We start from the raw sequence: 21,965 nt of genomic DNA on the forward strand, positions 1-21,965 counted from the left end.
TGTGTGGACACCAGCCGGCCGGCCCCAGAGCCTCCAACGCACCGATCTGAGCTCCAGGAGCTGTCCTGGGCCAGCGTGTCCCGCTCTTCTCCCGCGGGGCTCGGGGCAGCGTCACCCTGCAGGGCTGAGCCCCGCGCCTCAGGGGAGTGACATGGCTGGCGGTGTGAGTGCTGATGCCGAGGGGGGGGCGGGGCAGGGGGCTGCTCTCTGCTGGGTGGGGGGATCTGGAGAGGGCTAGGTCAGGAGCTGACGGCTTGAGAGGGATGTTGGTTAGCTGGGGAGACCGAAATTTGACCTGGTGCTTTTTTTTCCTTTTCCCTGTTTGCGAAGTCTCCTGTACGCTTAACCAGGGGCCAGGGGAGTTGGCCAGGGGCTGAGGTCCTCCCCAGACGATGCTGAAGCCCCCCTGAGGGGAGCCCCGGCCCCCAATTCCCAGGGTTGCTGTGCTGAGGACTGTCAGTCATCTCTGATCTTGCTCCCTGCTGGCACCGGTTAACGCCCAGGCTGCTACGCAGAGGAACAGCATCACTGGGGAGGGCTGCAGCCCACGCCCTGGTAGTGGAGAAGGGGAGTGGGATGGTAGGGCAGAGGCTAGGTGGGCAGCAGGTAGGCTGGCACTGCCAGCAGGGCTAATGCCAATGCCAGGCAGGACTCCCTTCAGAGGAGCTGAGGGGCAGAGCCGGGGCACGCCAGGGCCAGGGAGGCAGGAAGCAGTCTGAGGGCAGTCCCCAGGGCGTACACACACGGCAGGGCACAGCCAGCTCCTGTCACTCCCGGGGTGCTCCCCAGCTCGGGCCCCTCTGAACCCCTGGTGGCAGCAGTGAAGCTCCACGGGGTTTCTTCTCCCTCCCCGCTAACCAACGCTGCCCCCTGCGCTAGCCCTGGCAGCCGTCCCGCCACTCCCAGGCCTGCGGGGCGTCCGTCCTGCTTGTTCTGTCTGTGTGTGACTAACCCCACTGACCGCTCTCCCCTGCGCTCCCTTTCAACGCCCGCAGCAGGGTACGCCGTGCGGAACCTGACCGGAGCCGGCCTCACGCACCACGAACTGGACAGTAAGTCTCCGCTCTCTGCTTCGGGGCTCGTCTCTGTCCGTCTGCGTGTCGCTCCCCTCCTGACTTCCCCGCCCCCTCCGCCTTCCAGAAAGCGCAGGGTGCCCGGGGTATTAGCTGGGTACCTACGGGCGACCGCTAGTCACTTCACTGCTCCCCATCGTACCTGGGACGGGGGGCAGACGTATCGGCAGAGCTGCCCCCTGTGGCTGGGGTATCACAGCAAGACGGGACATCCCCACCGCCCGGCCTAGCCCCGAGGGGGCAGAGAAGGGGTTAATGGGAGGGAGGTGAAACACCAGTGCTCCTGGCCCTGTGGATGGGCTCCTGCCCGGCTCTTCCTGGCACCCACTTCCCCTCCTCTCACCCCCTGCAGATCTGAGCAAGCACAGGCGTTACGAGATCCGCATGAGTGTGTACAATGCCGCGGGCGAGGGGCCCTCCAGCCCCCCCCAGGAGGTTTTCGTGGGCGAGGCAGGTGAGTCAGGGCAGGTGTGAGCATCTCTGCTTCCGGGCAGGCTTTGAGCTCCCCCGTTGGTCACTAAGGGCCGCCCCGTCCCTTGGCCACATCCAGCGCTCGCCAGGGAATTCACGGGCCCTGCCCAGCTGAGCTAAGGGATCCTCTCCCGTTGCCTTTCCCTATCGGCGGCCGGGGCTGCGCTTCCCCGCCAGGAGCCAGCCTGTGCCTGCGGCCTGCCCCACTCCCCAGCCGCCAGCCAGCAGCAGGACACCGTCTGAGCAGGCGAAGGGCTGGGATTCAGTGGCCATGGCCCATGGATGGCGGCACAGCGGCTGCAGGACTCGGAGAGACCCCCGGTGTCCGCAGGGAGAGGGGGCGATCAGACGTCCCCCTCTCCCCCTGCACCCCAGCCGCCGTGCCGGGGGACGAGAGTGCCGGGGGGCTCGGGCGCTCTCACCCCACTCGCTCTCCTTCTGTAGTGCCCACCGCCCCGCCGCAGAACGTGGCCGTTCAGACCACCACGGCCACCCAGCTGGACGTCACGTGGGAGCCGCCCCCCCTGGAGGCGCAGAACGGAGACATCCAGGGCTATAAGGTACTGGCCCCCCATCTCCCGCTGGCTGTTACAATCCTCACAGCACCCAGGAGCCCGCCCCCCTCTGCCCCGGCTCCCCGAGGGGCACGTCGCTGCGGGGAGCTGGGCACCCAGAGTTCCCATTGGCTACCCACTCAACACCAGCTCAGCAACCCCTCCGTGCCTTAGTTTCCCTCTGATGCCAACAGGGCCAGGAGCACTGAGCCGGGTGTGTGAAGGAGGGACTGAGTTTAACTGGTCGGGGCTGGGAGATGCTCGGGTAGAAGGCGCTCCAGGAATACAAAGCACAGTGAACCTGTTTGACCCGACACCATCAGAGCCAGGAGGGCTAATGCCCAGCAGTCCGTGGCATTGGGTTTGCAAGGGAATGGGAACGGGGGATGTTGCCACCACCCCTCACTGCTCAGTCTGTTGCCACCCTGCAGCTGCAGTGCCCAGCCGTCGCGGGTTCTTCCACCCCGGGGGCAGTGCCCAGCCCTGAGTCAGCTGGCATGGCGCTTGTGTACACACCCCCACACCCCCCACACCCATGCGCAGTTCCCGGTGTGCTCAGCAGGTGGCGTGGTTTCACTTCCAATCCCGCACCAGCCCTGTTCTCCAGGCCCTCTCAGGGGTCTGGGCGCTCCCTGCAGCAGGGCATAGCTGGGATTTGGGCAGGGCCCTGGCATTTCCACATGGGCCGGACTTCTTTGCCCCATAACCCGGTGGTGGGAGCTTTCAGCTTGGTCAGCCACCCCATTGCATCCCCTGTAGGGCTGGGGTTGGCCTGTGCCCCTGAGCTGACGCTTGCTGTAGTTTGGTGGGGGTGTACCGCTGCGGGATACTGGGTCAGCGGGCGGGGGCAGAATGGGCCCATGCCCAGGCCATGGGGTGTGCTGCAGAGGGCCAGTTCTGGGCAGTGGCTTTGCAGCTCTCAGGGAAGTGGGACCGGGGCAGGATTGCTGGGACCGTACAGCCTCTCCCTGGATATTTGGGCACCGCTCAAGGGTGACCTCAGCCCGCGTTTGATTCTCTGGGCTCTGACCTAGCTAAGCCAAGGGACGTGGGTCACATTTTCCATCTAGCATGGTCTGGAGCCGACGCACCCTGCTCCCTCCTTTCCTCTGGACACAGGAAAGCCCCTTCTCCGACTCAGAGCCAGAGACAGGCGTGTGTCTTTTGTGCTCCCGGCCTGTGTTTGGCTGGGCCCTTTGGAACCGAGAGGGGCTTCTGGGGGCTTCTGGAGTGGAGACGCCTCTGGAGCTTTGCTGGTTCTAGAACCTGCAACTGTCCAGACCCAGACACTGCAGGCCTTTAACTTCGAGGGGCTGAAAATGGGACTTAATGAAACCGGTGCAAGCCCCATGTGGACACACTCACTTCACTTTGAGAGCAGCCCGGTGGCGCTTGGCTGAAACTGATCAGGAGGCATTTAAGCTAAACCCAGAAAAGCTGCTTTTGACCCACAGTCAATATCCCCTCACAGAGGCTTCGAGAAATTGGTTGAACTCCCCTGCCCCCTTCCCTGTGCCAAGCGGTTGCGTTTCCTGTTCGGACCAGCCCTAGGAGAGGGCACTGGCCTGGCTACACCACTGTAGGGTAGGCAAGGCCCAGGAGCTTTCCTCCTTCTGGAGCGTGTCTGACTGTGTCCCACTGAAAGATGGGGCAGGGTCTTTCTTGGGGGTCAGGGGACCTTAAATATAAATGGCCCTACATCTCCTCCACCGCAGAGCAGCCACCGCCCCAGTCGCTCCGCCAAGGGGCCAGCAGCGGGGACCACTTCCCGGTGCTGCTCTGCAGAAGGAGAAGCCAGGCGTGCTGGATCTGGGGGAAGCTGAGTCTGTGGGGGGGGGAGCCCCAGCCCGGGGTGGTCAGCGCCGGGAGCAGGCTGTGAAGGGGAGTGCCTGGGGATCAGCGGGGCTAGCAGCTATGTCAGGCCCCTGCCAGCATTGGGCCTGGCCTTACCCCAGCCCTCTTCTTCCCCGTAACCCCCACCCCCTGCAGATCTATTTCTGGGAGGCCCAGCGCCAGAATGGCACGGAGCGGGTGAAGACGCTCTTCCTGCCCGAGAATGGGGCCAAGCTGAAGAACCTCACGGGATACACCTCATACCTGATCACCGTCTTGGCCTTCAACGCCGCCGGGGACGGGCCCCGCAGCGCCCTCGTCAGGGGCAGGACGCAGCAGGCAGGTGGGCTCCTTGCTGTGCCTGGGGACACCGGGCCCATCCTCCTTTCACTGATGGGGCCGCGAATCAGGAGGGATCGCACAGCGGCCCACATGCTCCATCCCAACCTGCAGCCCCTCCTGTCCTGCCTTATCCCAGCCCTGGACTCCCCCCACCCAGCTCTGCCAAGCCCTGTGTGTTGCCACCACGTCCCTCTGTGTTCTGGTCCTGTCCTGAGCAGAGGCTGGCCGCTGGGCCGAGTTGTGCTCCTGGGGGGTGGTTCAGTGCTATTTGCAGATGAGACTCTTCTAGGTTGAGACCTGACAGACTCGTCCCACTTTTGGCCTCGGCCTGGGATTGAAGCCAGGCGAGGGCGGGGCTCTGCAGTTAACGATGCTGTGGGGACGCCTGGCTGCTGAAGCCCCCAACGCCCTCCCTTCCCGTTCAAGAAGTAAACCAGCCAGTGCATCCACGTACTCCAGGTACGGAGCCAGCATGGGGGAACCGGGCCGGATCCACAGCCGTGTCTGGCCATGGTACCCCACTGCCACCAACGGTGCTGCCCCAGCTGATGCCCGTGCAGGAGCTGGCCCTGGGGTTCCAGCCCGTCACCCGCAGGGGCGGAGCAGAGGCGGTTTCGGAGCCAGCCTCTCGTCACGGCCTTGGGCTTCTTCTTGGCACAGCACCAAGGAGGAGGCTGAAAATAATCGCCCCAGTTCTTTGTGCTGGATCTGCCCAGGTAGCTCTGGGGCTCCCCGCTGGGGCAGGCCCCCCTTCTCAGCCTTTTGGGGGGGCCTCAGGAGCCAAGTCCTGGAGACACTCTGCTGGGGGGCTTTGAGGACGCTGCAACAACGCCTCGTTCTCCTTGACCATTCCTGCCCCCCGGGCAAAAGTGCAATGGGGGCATTAACCCCTTCCTCCTCCCACCTGCCCGAGAGGTAATGCGTCAGCATTTGCCCAAATAACCCAGACATGCAAGGTGTCTTGGCAGGGAGCTGGTCCACAGGGAAACCAGAGGCACGCCGGTGTCAGGAGGAGACACAGCCCAGACACGCGGGGGCTGCATAGCTCTGCAGAGGAGAAGCAGAGAGGGGCCCAGCAGGGCCCATCAGTTGTTTCCTATCGGGTCTGGAGCACTTGGTTCTCTCACTCTTTTCTGAAGTTGCGGTGGGAAGAGGGGGTCCTGAAGAGTCCAGCCCCGCAAGGGGGGTGTTACTGGGGAGTTGGCACTGGCCGGATGAGTTTGGAGTTCTCAGCTAACTCACTGTACCACAGACAGCCACCTCCTGAATGCCCCCTCATGGTCCAAGGTTGCTCCATCGCGCCCTGCCTCAATGTCCCCCCCTCCTAAGGGCCCTTTAAGAACTCACTTGGTCCAAAAGTGTCTCAAGTGACCCCCTCCCAGGGTCCCATTTAGTGAGTCCTCAGGTGCATGCTGGCCCTCTAGGCCCCAGTCCAGTGTCTCTCTCCTGGTAACCCAAACTTGGTCAAAGTCTTTCAAACACAGAACACAAACTCACACAGTCTCCAGGCCCACCCTCCCCACCCCCAGCTCCGAGGGACTGCCTGTCTGCTTCCCTCACCTGCTCAGGAGGACTTGCGGGGAGGGGGGGAATTCAGGCAGGTCACAAACACACACCCGTTAATGCTGACGTAGTGTGACTGAATCCATCCCTTTCCCACGGCCTCGCTCGCCAACCGCCCCGCCCAGCAAACCCAGGACGAGCTGACAGAGGAGCGAGGGGGGCCAGTGGGATCTACACCCCTCTCCTCCCTCACCCGGGGGAAGTCTGCAAAGCCCCTCTGCTTTCTCCATGCAGCCCCCAGCGCCCCCAGCACCATCAGGTTCAGCGAGCTGACCACCACCTCGGTGAACGTCTCCTGGGAACCGCCTCTGCTGCCCAATGGCATCCTGGAAGGGTACAGGCTGGTCTATGAGCCCTGCACGCCTGTGGATGGTAAGGGTCCAGGGCTCAACGGGCGGGGCGGCGGGTGGAGGTACGGCAGGGCTATTGGCTGCGGGGGGCAGGGTGTGATGTGGGTTCAGGGGCCACCACTCCCTGCAGAGTGGGGAAGCAAAGCTGGTAAAGGAGCCTGGGTGGCAGGAAAATCTGTTTCTGGGGAAGGATTAAATTTACCCCAGGCCAGGCGGATGTGCTGAGCAGCATGGGGTAGAATCTCTCTGTGGCTGCCTGCCACTCATCACTAGGCTTTGGGGACCAGCCCAGTGTCCCGGCCCAACTCCCGCTTGTGCTGTTCCCTTCTGTTGCTATTCACTTTAAAACCTTTCCCGTGTTCCTCCCCAGAGGTGGCTGCAGGGCAGCGAGGCCAGGGCAACCCTGGGTTTGTCCCATAGGTCACTGTGCAAAGGGCTCGGAGAGACACAGGGATGCCCGGTTCTGAGCGTGTCCGTGCACATTCTGTCCCGCCATTTTGACGGTGAAAATGGTTTTTTCAACAAAATGGAGAATTTTGGCCCAAGACCCTTTGTTGGTGAAAAGTTTCCGGGATTCAGAAAAAAACCAAACCAAAACAAAACCGGGCAGAGCATCTGCAGTGGAATTCCCACGGGGCCAAAACATCCCGGTGCAGCCAGCTCTAATGATCCTTCGTCACGTCTTCAGAGCTGGAGTCTAGCGCCTCCCTCCCTCGTCTCTCTGCAGTGCCCCCGGTAGCCCGGCCCACCGCTGCCACCACCCCAGCTCTCCTACCTGAGCTGTTACGTCCGGAGCAACAGACAAAAGAGGGGGAGCATTGGCTCCCCCCTCCTCCCCGAGCGGCTGATGGGCCGTCCAGAGTGGGCAGGAGAGAGCCTGAGAACGCAGTGAAGCGCGCGGGTGGGGTGGCCGGAGGGACAATGGCTGCTCAGTGTTCCCTGCTGCCACCTGGGCTTCTGAGAGTCGGGTTCAGAGGAAGGGCTGTGAAGCGAGGGCTCTGGAGGCAGGCCGCAGTGACCCCAGGGAGCGGCAGGGGGGGCTTCTCCTTTGAACCTGCGCCATGCAGGTTGTCCTTTGATCCTGCAAACCCGGCTTGCCGCCCACAGCGCACGGGGGCCTGGGGTTCTGCCAAGCAAAGGGCATGCTTCAGGGCATGCGCTGATCCCGCGGGGTCAGGAAGGCTCTCCTTCTGCTAGCTAGCGGGGGGCATTATGTGCTTCCTGCAAAGCAGCCCCGACAGGGTACTGGGGGCAGGACATGGGACTCGCTGGGCCATGTAGGTGAATGTTAACAGACACAGCCTGGGCTACAGTGCAGGAGACCTGGGATCCAGTCCCCAGACCAGAGACACCAGCCCGGCTACTCCGGAATTGTGCTGCAGGGTGTCGCTGCCCCACATAGGCCAGAGCGAGGTGGGTTCAGGCCTGGATTTCACACTGGATGGGGTTGGTTTGGCCACACTCAGCACCAGGCTTGCAGCTCTCTTCCCCAACACCAGATCCTGGCACTGTGAGGGTGGCGTGGGCGCCAGGATTTCTGCATGCCACGTCTGTGCCCTCTGCCCCCCAGGCGTGAGTAAGATTGTGACGGTGGACGTGAAGGGGAACAGCCCCCTGTGGATGAAGGTGAAGGACCTGGCGGAGGGCGTGACATACAGGTTCCGGATCCGGGCCAAAACCTTCGCCTACGGGCCCGAGATCGAGGCCAATGTCACCACGGGGCCGGGGGAAGGTACGGCACTGCCGCGCAGGCTCACGCTGCCTCTCGGGGGCGGGGGGTGGCTTTGTGATGGGGGGAGGGTCCCCCAGGATTCCCGCGAGCACAGATCTCTGCAGCAGGAAGGATTCACCTGAAGGGCCCCATGGGCCAATGTAGTGGGAGCCTGGATGGGCAGTCGGGGTTGGACGTGGGGGTTGGAGCCATGGGGGGCTGAGAAGAGAGGAGGGCAGGGGGCTGGGCTCCCCCGCCCCCAGCGATGTTAGGGGAAGGTTGTGGTTTTTCTCCCTGTTACAATGTGTTTTGTTGTGGTTTGCCAGGTGCCCCCGGGCCACCGGGTGAGCCCTTCATCTCCCGGTATGGCTCAGCCATCACTATCCACTGGGCGAATGGGGATCCCGGCAAGGGGCCCATCACCCGATCCGTCATCGAGGCCCGGCCCTCAGGTACCGTACGTGACCCCTCCCCATGCATTCCCCCGCCCCTCCCTCCCCCCGCCACTGGCCTGGCAGGAACACAGGGCCCAGCTCTGCCCCACGGCTGCCATCCCTACAGGGCAGGACACGTGCTGGTGGCCTCGCAAGGCACCTGGGCCCCTGGGGCCCACCGCAGGACCAGGCCCTATGGGCACCCCTGAGCACCTTCCACTCTAGACGGCGCCTCCCCAGGGCCTGAGAGGTTGCTGCGGTGGGTGGTGTGGGCAGACGCCAGGCAGGGAGGCTGAGGTAACCCATGCTAACCCACGTGGGGCCTTTCTACAGTGCGGGACCGAACGGGGTTACGCCAGGCGGGTTCTACTGGGTTGTACCTGGGTTCCCCAGCCACTTCGCCTGGCAGAACCGCTGCCAGGGCAGCCCTGCTTTTGTAACCCCACCGGCACCACACGCAGAGCGGCCGGTGGGGGAGTGGGGCAGCGCGCTCTGGGACCCCTTGCCGCACAGAGCATGGGGGAAGAAGAGCCGGCCACACACAGCATGGGGGTAAGCAGGACCAGATGCACAGAGCACGGGGGTAAGGAGGGCCAGATGCACAGAGCACAGGGGTAAGGAGGGCCAGATGCACAGAGCGTGGGGGGAAGGAGGGCCAGCCTCCCAGAGCGCGGGGGGAAGGAGGGCCAGCCTCCCAGAGCGCGGGGGAAGGAGAGCCGGCCGCACCGAGCACGGGGGGAAGGAGGGCCAGATGCACAGAGCACGGGGGGAAGGAGGGCCAGCCTCCCAGAGCGCGGGGGGAAGGAGGGCCAGATGCACAGAGCACGGGGGGAAGGAGGGCCAGATGCACAGAGCGCGGAGGGAAGGAGGGCCAGCCTCTCAGAGCGCGGGGGAAGGAGAGCCAGCCGCACTGAGCACGGGGGTAAGGAGGGCCAGATGCACAGAGCGCGGGGGAAGGAGAGCCAGCCGCACTGAGCACAGGGGTAAGGAGGGCCAGATGCACAGAGCGTGGGGGGAAGGAGGGCCAGCCTCCCAGAGCACGGGGGAAGGAGGGCCAGCCTCCCAGAGCGCGGGGGGAAGGAGGGCCAGCCTCCCAGAGTGCAGGGGAAGGAGAGCCGGCCGCACCGAGCAGGGGGAAAGGAGGGCCAGATGCACAGAGCGCGGGGGAAGCCCAGCGTGCATGGCAATGGAACAGCCGGTTACAGTCAGGCGACCCTCCGGTGGCTGAAGATCCAGGGAGGTACAAGCCCTGGTGCTGCTGCAGCAGATGGCGATCCCCTGTTAGCTCAGAGGACCCCTGCCACCCAAAGGTGCTGACTCCAGACCCTCATGCCGTGTGTGCCATTCAGCCAGGACCTTTGCACCCATCACTTGGGGCGAGGAACTTGCTGCTTTCTGCCCCCCACCCGTGCACCCACCCCTGGCTCTCTAGGGCCGCTCCCGCCCCTCACCAAGCTGGGCGCCTCTCCTCTCTTCCAGACGAGGGGCTGTGGGACATCCTTATCAAGGACATCCCCAGGGAGGTGACCTCCTACACCTTCAGCATGGACATCCTGAAGCAGGGGGTCAGCTACGACTTCCGGGTCATCGCCGTCAATGACTACGGCTACGGGACACCCAGTGCACCCTCCCCCTCCATCTCAGGTGCTGGGGCTGGGAGGGACGTGCCCCAGGCTGCTCTCCTGGCCTGTCTGTGGGGCCGCTGTGCCAGGAAGGAGGGTTCATGCCACAGGGAGGCAGGGACCACCTCATCCACCCTGTCCCACCTAATGTACCCCCCTCCCTGCAGCCCATTTCCCCTGCCCCCAGGGTGGGGGGCAGCAGGTGCTGTTAGCGCCCTGGGGGCAGGGGCCGGGACTGGAGGGGAGCTCAGCGGAGGAGGTGGGGGGCTGAGTTAAAGGGCACTGGAGCAGCCACTCCTGGGAAGGGGGTGATCTCTCCATGCGCACGGGCACCTGCTTCCTTGGAAACAAGAAAACTCTTGGCAGCTTCGCTCGGGTGCCTGAAAATGGACAGATACGGCCAGGACACCTGGCAGTCACCGTACTGTGATTCCCCTTCCCTCCCCACAGACACTGCCCATGCCCCTCACTCCCCACCCATCGCCCCTGCCAGCCCAGCCCTGGGCTCCCACACAGCTCTGCCAGGGCCCCTCACTCCTAACCCATTGCCCCTGCTCACCCAGCCCTGGACTCTCCCCCTCGCTCTGCCAATGCCCCCAACTCCCCCTCCCAGCCCCCTGCTATCCCAGCCCCCCAGTTCAACAGGTTCGTTGTTTGCAAGTCTATTGGGGTTCCTCGGGAGCAGAGGAAGAGTCCCTGGAATGAGTCAGGTCCCATCCCAACACACAAACAAGCTCCAAGCCCCGCTAGCACCCAGGACAGGCCCCAGGGTGTGAGCCAGCAGGGCGGGTGGGGGACTCACCCTGCTCTCTACGGCTGCCTTCCAGCCCAGAAAGCCAACCCCTTCTACGAGGAGTGGTGGTTCCTGGTGGTCATCGCCTTGGTCGGGCTCATCTTCATCCTCCTGCTGGTCTTCGTCCTCATCATCCGTGGGCAGAGCAAGAAGTATGCCAAGAAGTCAGATGCAGGTGAGCGCCCAGCGGGGCTGCCCGGCCCGGCCTAGGGGGACATGGTGCCACGGAGGCTGTGGCGCGGGAGGAGCAGCCCCCAGACTCACCCAGCCGGGGGCAAGGTGCTGGGAACCAGGGGGGCTGGCTCCGAGCTGCCCCGGTGTCAAAGACAGAGGTGCAGTGCTGGGAACCCGAGAGCCGTGCCTGGGTACGGGAGATTGCGTTTCGCCTTCCCTGCCTGCAGCTTGCACCCCAGAGGGCCTGGCCGCGTGGCTGGGGTAGACCAGCGCTGCTCTGCTAGAGGTGTGCCTGGATATACCAGTGGAGGGCCAGGGCTCTCCATCAGCTTTTGCCCTAGTTGTTATGGTTCACGTACCTCCCTGCACCCCCTAACCCTGGTGTTAGGGTGGGACGTGGCTCAATTGGTGACTCCAAAGCCGGGGGAGCCAGTGTCGGGGTGCGCCCTGGCGTTTCTGGGCTGGGCATGGGGCCTGCCCCGGCCCCCCAGTGCTGGGAAGTTTCCCCGAAAGCCCCCCCCAGCAGCCTGATCAGTGGGAGCCTTTCCCTTCACTGCCCTGGCCTGCGGGTAAGACCTTGTCGCCTTCTGCCACTGGCCCGCGAGCTGCTCTGCTGACGGGAGAGGAGCGACACCAGAACCGTCCCCCAAGCACAACCGGCCCATCCCACCCCTGCTCTGCCACAGACGCGGGTTAGAAAAGTGCCTCGCGGGCCGTGTTAATGGTCCTGGGAGCTAAGGATCCAACGAACAGCTTCTCTCATTGTGAGCTGCCAGCAGCAGGAAGGATCACGGGGTTTGTAAATGCGGCTCTGTTTTCTTAGCCAAATGAAGGGCTCAGATTGTGGGGCTAATGCCGCCCGCCCTGCTCACTCAATACACTTGTGTAGCAGAGCAAGGGAGAGACGCCTGGCGCTGGGAGCCTGGACTCCTGGGGCGAGTCGCACCCAGAGCCTCTAGCACTGGTGCCTGGGTTCGTGGGGCCCGGAGTTAGACGCCAAGGGGCCCGATTCTCCGCCCCCCTGCTGCTGGGTCATTGCTCCCACCTGGGCATCGTGGGTGTGAAATGCCACCGCACCGTTCGCCCTGCTGGTGCCAGTGTCCGACGGCAGCTCTGCACCAGGAAACGCCCACCCCGGCTGGAAGGCAGGGAGCAGTGGGGCCCCAAGGGACCAGAGCCGGGCAGCTTGTGCAGCTGTTTGCAGAGGAACCCTGTGCCCAACCCCAGCACTTGCCCTTCAGGGATCTCAAAGCACTTTATAGACATTAAAGAGTTAACCCATGCAGGAGATCAGGAAGCATCAGTATCCTCGTTTTAGGGATGGGGAAACTGAGTCACAAGCAGGTGGTGATTTGCCCAGTGAACTGCTGACAGAGCTGGGACGCAGATCTCCTGATGCTCAGCCCTGATTTGCCCAGGGCCTGCTCCCCCACCGCTGGGCGCAGCGTGCCAGAGGGCCTGGGCACTTAGCAGATTGCATGCTGGGCAGGATTTTACCACGCTCGCAGCGTAGCGAGCAGGGCTGGCCAGACACAGAGCTGAGACCAACTTCCAGCAGAGCACCAGCCATGCGGCCTGCTCCTCACGCCTCCAGGGGGTGGGCTGGCACCGGGAGCTCTGCGTAACCCGTGCCCCCCCCCCCCCAGCCACGCTGGGGACCTGTGAAGAGCAGCACCCCAGCCTTGAGCCAGCCCCACGGAGGCGCCGCAGCCCTGGGATCCGAGGGCTGGCTGGAGAGCGGGGGGTGAGCTCGTTCCCTGAGCCCTCCCAGCCCAGTTCGAAGCTGTGGCTGGCACTGGTGCAGACCAGACTGAGTGATGAGATGGGACGGGTGAAGGCTGCCCTACCCCTTTATAGCCACTGAGCTTGCTGGGCGGGGTGCCCGCTGGCTGAGCTGGGGGGTTTCCTATGCCCACGCATCTGCGGAGAGAGGGGGGGTCATTGGCCTGGGGAACCCCTGGCTCCAGTACACCTGCCTGCTCCCCCTTTCTCCCTCAACTTTTGGGGGGGCTTCCGTTCCAAATCCCATTGCTCGTCTCCAGGCCGCTCCCCACAGCAGGTCCGGGAGGGTCGGCCCAGGAGTCTGAGCCAGTCCCGTAGCCGGGTGTGTGATGTGCGGGTTCCCCACGGGGCTCGGAGCTGCCCGAGCTGATGGCTCCCCCCCCGCCCCGACAGGGAACAACTCCAAGGCGAACGCACTGAGCCACGGCGAGATGGTGAGTCTGGACGAGGGCAGCTTCCCGGCCCTGGAGCTCAACAACCGGCGCCTCTCCGTCAAGAACTCCTTCTGCAGGAAGAACGGCATCTACACCAGGTACCAGCCGCAGGGGCCCAGGGCTCTGTGTGCCCAGCAAGAGATCTGGGGCCAGGCCCCCGCCCCCACTGTGCCCCACTGGCCGGCTTACTGGTGTGCGAGCACCTGCCGGACGCTCCCCAACACCATCCGCACCCGCAGGTGGTTCTGGGCGGGGAGGGGAAGCCCGGAGCAACACAGGGGTTGGACGTGGCTCTGGATCGGGCCCTCCACCTCAAGCCGTCGGCTCAGTGGGGCTGCCGCTGCTCGCCCCTCACTCAGGGCTGTCGAGGCGGGCGGGGGCTAGCATTGCTCTGAAGCACCTGGAGCTGGGACCCCAGCTGTGCCGAAGCAAAGCCCATAGGCATCCCACAGGATTGCTCGGCAGGAGAGGAAGCCGGAGCCGCCGGGACCCCACTGGTTAATGGCTCAGCCCCAGAGGCCAGCAGACTGCAGTGGGGACAGCTGGGGTGCTCTGAACAGCCCTGCTAGTGCCCAGAGGTCACAGGGACGGGCGTCAATGGGCTCAGGTGGGGCCTGCAGGGGTGGCCGTGGCTGGTCTGCCCAAGCGGGGCCCGGGGGATCATCTCCAGCGCCAGAGTTCTCCCCTTCCAAACGAAACGTAGAGCTTCCGTGTCCCTGCCGAGGTCCCCGCCGCGGCCCAGCCCCGGGAGCCTGCATTACTCCGACGAGGACGTCACCAAGTACAACGACCTCATCCCGGCTGAGAGCAGCAGCCTGACGGAGAAGCCCTCCGAGATCTCCGACTCCCAGGTGAGGGGGGCCCGCCGGGGCCAGGGCTCTCAGCTCGGCAGGGCTGGGGGGCAGCACATGCTCATGGCAGGGCCTGGCTAGAGGGTGAGAGGCATCTGCGGCCCAAGGGGTTGGAGGCAGGGGTCAGATAGGCCTCCCCACCCCATTCAGCCATTGCCCCCTGTGGGGGAAAATTGCATCCCATGCCTGGGATCCCCAGGCTGGCTGCCCCCATCATCCCCCACAATTCCTGTCCCCTCTGTCAGCTGCATCCCCTGGTCCTCATCACCTCTCCGCACCCAGCAAAGGGGATCGGGAACGGGAGTGTGTTCCAATGCATGCTGGGAAAGGGAGGAATGATACAGTTCCCCACCCCCAACTAATTCCTGGTAGAATCCCCATTGCTGCCCGGGGTTTCCGCCGTGGAGCGTGCAACACCAAAGGCTCTTTCCCTGTTTGCAGGCAGGCTGCCCCCCATGCACACTGGGCAGCACCATGGGCATGGGTCACCCCCAGAGCACCCAGGGTTGTAGTTTAGCTTCTCAGCTGGGCCTGACGGACACAAAACTCCTGTCCCCTGGCATGTGCCCCCGGGACTGTTTGTTCTGCCCCAGCTGGCACAGCACATGGGTGGGGGTCGGAGGCTTTGGCCTGTCCCCAATGCACCAGCATGCCCCTGCTTTACTGCTCAGACAGCCAGAACCCTAGCAGGATGCCCCGCAGCGACCAGCATGGCCAGGGCACAATGGGACCCTGGCTTTCCTGGTGTCGGAGGGGGGAGCCGGGCGTTCGCACAGTGGGGAGTTGAGCACAGATCCAGGAGGCTGGAATCTGAGCTGCGGTAACTGCCAGAAGCTGAATATACCCAGGGACAGTGGAAACAGGCCCGCACTACGGGCTCCCTCCACACTGGTATCAAACCCCAGCTGGCTACCCTGCACTGCCTTGACCACGCCGTGAGCTGTCGGGTGTTTTGCCCGGTTCTCCGCCAAGGGAACAGCTGCTCCAGGACCCCAGGGAAGCCTGTGTCCCCATCTGACACAACCCCTCTTTGGGCCATAGAATCATAGAATATCAGGGTTGGAAGGGACCTCAGGAGGTCATCTAGTCCAACCCCCTGCTCAAAGCAGGACCGATCCCCAACTCAATCATCCCAGCCAGGGCTTTGTCAAGCCTGACCTTAAAAACTTCTAAGGAAGGAGATTCCACCACCTCCCTAGGTAACGCATTCCAGTGTTTTACCACCCTCCTAGTGAAAAAGTTTTTCCTAATATCCAACCTAAATCTCCCCCACTGCAACTTGAGACCATTACTCCTTGTTCTGTCATCTGCTACCACTGAGAACAGTCTAGAGCCATCCTCTTTGGAACCCCCTTTCAAGTAGTTGAAAGCAGCTATCAAATCCTCCCTCATTCTTCTCTTCCGTAGACTAAATATCCCCAGTTCCCCCAGCCTCTCCTCATAACTCATGTGTTCCAGTCCCCTAATCATTTTCGTTGCCCTCCGCTGGACTCTTTCCAATTTTTCCACATCCTTCTTGTAGTGTGGGGCCCAAAACTGGACACAGTACTCCAGATGAGGCCTCACCAATGTCGAATAGAGGGGAACGATCACGTCCCTCGATCTGCTGGCAATGCCCTTACTTATACATCCCAAAATGCCATTGGCCTTCTTGGCAACAAGGGCACACTGTTGACTCATATCCAGCTTCTCATCCACTGTAACCCCTAGGTCCTTTTCTGCAGAACTGCTGCCTAGCCATTCGGTCCCTAGTCTGTAGCGGTGCATGGGATTCTTCCATCCTAAGTGCAGGACTCTGCACTTGTCCTTGTTGAACCTCATCAGATTTCTTTTGGCCCAATCCTCCAATTTGTCGAGGTCCCTCTGTATCCTATCCCTACCCTCCAGCATATCTACCTCTTCTCCCAGTTTAGTATCATCTGCAAACTTGCTGAGGGTGCAATCCACACCATCCTCCAGATCATTTATGAAGATATTGAACAAAACCGGCCCCAGGACCGACCCTTGGGGCACTCCACTTGATACCGGCTGCCAACTAGACATGGAGCCATTGATCACTACCCATTGAGCCTGACGATCTAGCCAGCTTTCTATCCACCTTATAGTCCATTCACCCAGCCCATACTTCTTTAACTTGCTGGCAAGAATACTGTGGGAGACCGTGTCAAAAGCTTTGCTAAAGTCAAGGAACAACACGTCCACTGCTTTCCCTTCATCCACAGAACCAGTTATCTCGTCCTAGAAGGCAATTAGATTAGTCAGGCATGATTTGCCCTTGGTGGATCCATGCTGACTGTTCCTGATCACTTTCCTCTCCTCTCAGTGCTTCAGAATTGATTCCTTGAGGACCTGCTCCATGATTTTTCCAGGGACTGAGGTGAGGCTGACTGGCCTGTAGTTCCCAGGATCCTCCTTCTTCCCTTTTTTAAAGATGGGCACTACATTAGCCTTTTTCCAGTCGTCTGGGACCTCCCCCGATCGCCATGAGTTTTCAAAGATAATGGCCAATGGCTCTGCAATCACATCCGCCAACTCCTTTAGCACTCTCGGATGCAATGCATGTAGAGCAGTGGCCTCAGGGTCCAGGCCAAGGTTCAGGGAGACCCTCGGCAGCGATACTCCTGGGAACAGGACGGGGCTAGAGAGAGACCCCAGGAAACCGAGTATTCCCCCAGGACCTCCCATTACGGAACCCGGTTTCTCCCGGCCGGCCGTGCATTTCCAGGTGCAGATGCTGCAGCTGTGCTGGGACTGGCCCCTAATGAGGCCTGCCTAAACGAGCCCCTCTCCTGCAGTGGCCTTGGGGGCTGAGATTCAAATGACTGCCTGGAATCCCCACTCCATCTGGAAGACTGTGAGTGATGGCGAGGCCAAAACAGACCCTGCCGCTCAGCGCTCTCATTAGCCCCTGGGCTGTGACAGCAACTCGAAGACGGTCAAGTGGTCATGCAGCACCTCGCGCCGGCCACGTGGGGCAAGCAGCAGGCCCGTGCCTGCTAATCCCACTTCGCAACTGTCTCAGCTGAGCCACTCGACTTCCTGGTGCACTGGTTCTTCCCGCCCTGCAGTACCCTCACTTGGGAGTGGGCCAGTGCTGAGCACACCTAGGGAATAACCTAAGCCTCAGAGCAGGATTATGGTACGCGCACGGAGCTGCAGGCAAAGGTGACAGGCCAGATCCTTCTGTCAGTTGCAGCCAGGCAAATCCCCTCTGAGTTGGGGGGGACGTTCTGGGTGTAGCTGAGATCTGACTCTGGCTCATAATGCCTGCATCTCTTTTACACCAAGGTCCCTTTGCCCTTTCACTTGCACCCATAGCTCCTTTACGCTACCGAAGTGCAGGGAGTGGGCATCTGGCCCAGCTGGCTCTGAGAACCCGGCCGACCGGCTCTTTCCTCCCTACGCCTTGGAGGACTGTAGCTGTGCGACCAAGCCGTGGCAGAGCGCTGGGAAGGGGCAGAGGGAGCCCGAGGGGGTGGAGACGTGGGTGCTGCGTGAGTACCAAGCCTGCCTGTGTAGCCCCACGACAAGAGCTCCTGCAGGTGCCCCCAGAGATCAGGACCCCCTTGTTCCAGGCACTGGGTAGCCCCGCATGGAGAAGGCCTCGCACTCGGAGCAGAGAAGACAAAGGCTGGAGAGCTGGGGCCCCCACAAGTGCAGTGACGCTTACTCGGGGCATCTGTGGCACAGCTGGGAATTCGGTGGCCGCTCCCATCACCTGAGCCTGGTGCAGGCTTGTGTCTCAGAGCCACGGAGGGGAACAGGCAGCTGAGGGCTTCCTGCTCTCCAGGACTTTGCAGATCTTCAGCAACCCCCCAGCTGCCCCATAATCCTGGGCCTTGCCTGGCCTTTTCTTTGCCTGCAAAGTGGAGGCAAGTCCAAGTTAACCCCCCTTTGCATTATCATGGTTGAGTGTCTTTGAGGAGCTGTTCAGAGCTGAGCTAGCTGAAAGCTGTCACTTGATTGCTTTCCTGGCCCGCCTGAGCTTCCTGATGAATGGGGCCATTGTGCCTTGGAGAAGGGGGAAGCTGAATTCAATTATGGAAAGCAGAGGGCGAGTTGAAAGGAGGGACGCGAGCCAACCCAGCCTCTGCCTGAGCTCTCTCTTCTTCCCCCATCCTCCCCGCCTTGCCCTCTGACAGAAATAACTTTGGCTGTTCCCAGAGACGGCGCGTAGGGTCAGCGCTGCCAGGGCGGGCGCTGGGCCTGGTCATCGGGAAGGTACACCAGGCCGGGGTGGGCACTGGGCCTGGTCATCGGGGAAGGGACACCAGGCCGGGGTGGGCACTGGGCCTGGTCATCGGGAAGGGACACCAGGCCGGGGTGGGCACTGGGCCTGGTCATCGGGGAAGGGACACCAGGCCAGGGTGGGCACTGGGCCTGGTCATCGGGAAGGGACACCAGGCCAGGGTGGGCACTGGGTCTGGTCATCGGGGAAGGGACACCAGGCCAGGGTGGGCACTGGGCCTGGTCATCGGGGAAGGGACACCAGGCCGGGGTGGGCACTGGGCCTGGTCACTGGGGAAGGGACGCCAGGCCAGGACGGGGTCCGGGTCTGGTCACCGGGGAAGGGACGCCAGGCCAGGACGGGGTCCGGGTCTGGTCACCGGGGAAGGGACGCCAGGCCAGGACGGGGTCCGGGTCTGGTCACCGGGGAAGGGACGCCAGGCCAGGACGGGGTCCGGGTCTGGTCACCGGGGAAGGGACGCCAGGCCAGGACGGGGTCCGGGTCTGGTCACTGGGGAAGGGACGCCAGGCCAGGACGGGGTCCGGGTCTGGTCACTGGGGAAGGGACGCCAGGCCGGGACGGGGTCCGGGTCTGGTCACTGGGGAAGGGACGCCAGGCTGAGACAAGCGCTGGGTCTGGTCGTGCTCTATCACCAGGTTCCCCCAGGGCCCAATTCTGACCCTCCCTTACTCTAGTGCGGTTCCATGGAATCACTCTGGGCTCACACCAGTGTACGGGAGACCCCGGTCCCCTGAGCTCAGTGGATACACAGGGAGGGGCTGCTGCCCACCTGCCAACCCCCTCCCCTGCCTGCAGGATGGGTGCGGTGGTGAAGGAGTCAGATGCAGGCCTCTTGCTCTGATGTCGTGTAGGGTCACGGTTTCCAAGATGCCTCTCACAAGTCCAGTGCCCAGTGGGCTGCTGGGGGCACTGCCCAGCGGGTGTTTCCTCAGCTCCTTCTACTAGCACCGTGTCCTTGCGGGCATGTGCTTGTCGGGCCGGCTGAGGGCTGCAGCCGGGCACAGCCAGACCTGTCGTAACCCAGCGCTCTGTCTCTTCAGGGGAGCGACAGCGAGTACGAAGTGGATCAGACCCACCAGAAGGCCCACTCCTTCGTCAACCACTACATCAGCGACCCGACCTACTACAACTCCTGGCGGCGCCAGCAGAAGGGCATCTCACGGGCCCCGGCCTACAGCTACACGGAGAGCGATTCCGGCGACCCCGACCACTGCCCCTTGGCCAACAGCACCAGCACCCAGCAAGGCAGCCTCTTCCGGCCCAAAGTCAGTAGGACTCCAACCCCCCAGACGCCCGTCAACCCCCCCAGCCAACAGAGCACCCTGTACCGCCCCCCCAGCAGCCTGGCTCCGGGCTCTCGAGCCCCCATAGCGGGATTTTCTTCTTTTGTTTGATGGTTTCAAAAGAAATAAAGAAAAGCGAAAAAGGACGAAAAATCCCAAACCCACGTTTACGTCCAGAGTTATTTTTTCCGAGGTGAAGGAGACACCCCGGCAGGGCGAGCCCAGCGCCGGCCGGGGAGAGACACGCGGACCCAGTTCGGATTCTAATCATTTGCTGCTTCCAGAGGTGCATGGAGCCCTGTAGAAGAGGAACCCCTTGAAAGGACCTTTGCAAAAGTTTGCAGGGCCGCGAGTCCGTCTGGAGGGGCCTTCTCTTCTCTTTGAGGCTGAGGCGCGGAGAGGAAATTCACGGGGGAAAGGACAGCAGCTGGTGGGCTCCCAGCCGACGCTGGGGTCTCCGCACGGCGCTGGCTCCTTGCAGGCGGGTTTCCTCAAGGGCCTTTGCTGGCAGGACAAACCCACCCCTTTTTGGCCAAAGCTTTCTTTGTGTGACCCCTGAGTGGCCAGCCAGCTAGCGGCAACCCGCGGCGTCCACAGGAGCGGGGTGTGGAAATGCCATTGGCCAGCGTGGTCGCACAAGACTTCAAGCAGCGAACCCACGCTAGCGACCAAGGGTGTCCTCGGCCCAGCACCGCAGAGCCTGACATGGGATGGGAATGGTGCAGCTCTTCTGCTCAGCGTTAGGTGGCAATCATGCCCGCGGGCCCTTGCTTCCCAGTGGGCTGCGGATGTGCCCAATGATGGCCCATATGCTGGACATGGGACCCGCTTTGCCAGGCTGCCCGCTCGGCTCGCCAGTCCCTCCTCTGCCAGTCTCCTCTCCTGTCTCCCCGTGCCGCACCGTGTCAGAGAGTGGAAAAGTGACAGACCAAAACACAAAGCCCGTATGCAGCCATTTGGTTTGCGGCATTGGGACGGGATGGGGGAGCGGAGAGTGGATTTGGGGGGGACAAGGACGCTGGAGTTGTGATCAATTTACTTGAATCCTTCTGGAGGAGACATCCCCCTCCCAGCCCCCCATCCCTGGTGAGAAGCGCTGCCCACTGGGGAGGGGTCCTCTGCGGCGGAACTGCACCACGGGGCAGCTCAGCACGGGGGCATCGCTTATCGGCACTGACATTCGCTTTGGGGCAGCAATTCATTTCTTCCTTCCTTGGCCCCATCCTGGAGAGGGGGAGGGAAAGGAAAATTCCCTGGGCCCCGGGATGGTTGCGGGGTGAGATGTACACTCCACCCACAATGTGGTCCTCTCCCCCTGGCTTGTGACGGACGCCGCCCCTTTAACTCCAGCAGAACAGAAGGGGCGGGGGGCAGGGCTCTGCTGGCATGATGGATTGGCCGCTGCAGCCTTGATTTTGTGTTCTGGTTTAGTGCCCAGGTTTGGTGGGGGATGCGAGGGGAGGGGGCCAGAATCGAGATGAGGGGGATCGGTGGTGGTGGTTGTTTCCATCATCGCAAAACACACACAGTGCCTACTCGTCAGCTGGATCCCAAACTCCTCAGCCGTGTTCCCTTCCATGCGGGGTGCACAGTGCAAGCTGGAGGATCCAGCTGTCCCCCACTGTGTCCTTCTGCGGAGGGGGTCCGGAGCTGTCACCATGGTGATGTAGCTCCATCCATGACACCCCACCTGCTCTCGCCCGTATTTGCACATCTCTGTCCAGTCTGGTTGGCGGAGGATTGAACCTTGTGCGTGGGGTCCCTTTAATAAAGAATCAAAAGCACTGGAATAGTTGTTTGGCTTATTTCTCTCCCCCAAAAATAGAGAGACGCACTCTGAAATAACCCTGTACCCTGCAGAACTTGAGAAAGGGATGGAACTGGGATCACCCCGAACTTCCCAGCTGCCGGTCCCTTTTGCAGGCGTATTCCTGCAAGGGAGGCCGACGTGGCTAAGTAGTTGTGGCCCACGGGGTCTCTCTCCCCCGTGTTCAGATGTGTGGAGAAGGAGCGATGGTTTCTGTGCAGGTGGCTGAGAAACAGGTTATCCTGGGAAAGTGATGGACAGAAATCAGCTCTCCTGTGCTGTCTGAGCGGTCAGGGCAGGGCTCGACAGCACCGGGGCTAAAATACCCATGTCTCCCAGAACCTTGGCTACACTAGAGCTCCCAAGCTCAGCCCTCCTACGACGCAGACCGAGGTCTTATCCCTGCCTGGCAGGGGGGAGACGTGCGACCTACAGAAGTTGAGTGAGGTGTCTAAGGTCCCACAGTGAGGCCTGGCCTACACCTAAAGATGAGATCGCGCTGGTTACACCGCGTAGGACTGTGGGATAGGTGGGGCGCCCTAACCCTGTGTGGGCACGGCAAGGTCGATAGAGACCGCCTTGTGGAGAGTTTCATTAACTCCAGCCAGGGAAAACCCCTTCTGTCACTGTAGGAAGCAT

The 21,965-nt window shown here is 62.4% G+C and overlaps 1 protein-coding gene across 5 annotated transcripts in view; it reads left to right on the forward strand.

The window, feature by feature from the left end:
• Window positions 1-21,303, forward strand: part of SDK2 (sidekick cell adhesion molecule 2) — a 171,543-nt gene extending 150,240 nt beyond the window's left edge. For 3 of the 5 annotated variants that reach the window (XM_084647193.1, XM_084647196.1, XM_084647197.1), the window contains 12 exons: window positions 996-1,052; window positions 1,426-1,527; window positions 1,989-2,104; window positions 4,088-4,274; window positions 6,071-6,208; window positions 7,757-7,918; window positions 8,224-8,349; window positions 9,811-9,975; window positions 10,781-10,921; window positions 13,096-13,234; window positions 13,840-13,987; window positions 19,277-21,303. In XM_084647193.1, the coding sequence (XP_084503319.1) occupies window positions 996-1,052; window positions 1,426-1,527; window positions 1,989-2,104; window positions 4,088-4,274; window positions 6,071-6,208; window positions 7,757-7,918; window positions 8,224-8,349; window positions 9,811-9,975; window positions 10,781-10,921; window positions 13,096-13,234; window positions 13,840-13,987; window positions 19,277-19,630 (1,835 nt within the window). In that variant the 3' untranslated portion in view covers window positions 19,631-21,303. The remainder of the gene's footprint in view (window positions 1-995; window positions 1,053-1,425; window positions 1,528-1,988; window positions 2,105-4,087; window positions 4,275-6,070; window positions 6,209-7,756; window positions 7,919-8,223; window positions 8,350-9,810; window positions 9,976-10,780; window positions 10,922-13,095; window positions 13,235-13,839; window positions 13,988-19,276) is intronic. The other 2 variants (XM_084647195.1, XM_084647194.1) reach the window with 2 other exon arrangements.
• The last annotated feature ends 662 nt before the right edge of the window (window positions 21,304-21,965 follow it).

This window comes from Lepidochelys olivacea (assembly GCF_965140295.1).
Source record: "Lepidochelys olivacea isolate rLepOli2 genome assembly, chromosome: 14".
In the NCBI taxonomy this organism is placed as follows: Eukaryota; Metazoa; Chordata; order Testudines; family Cheloniidae; genus Lepidochelys; species Lepidochelys olivacea.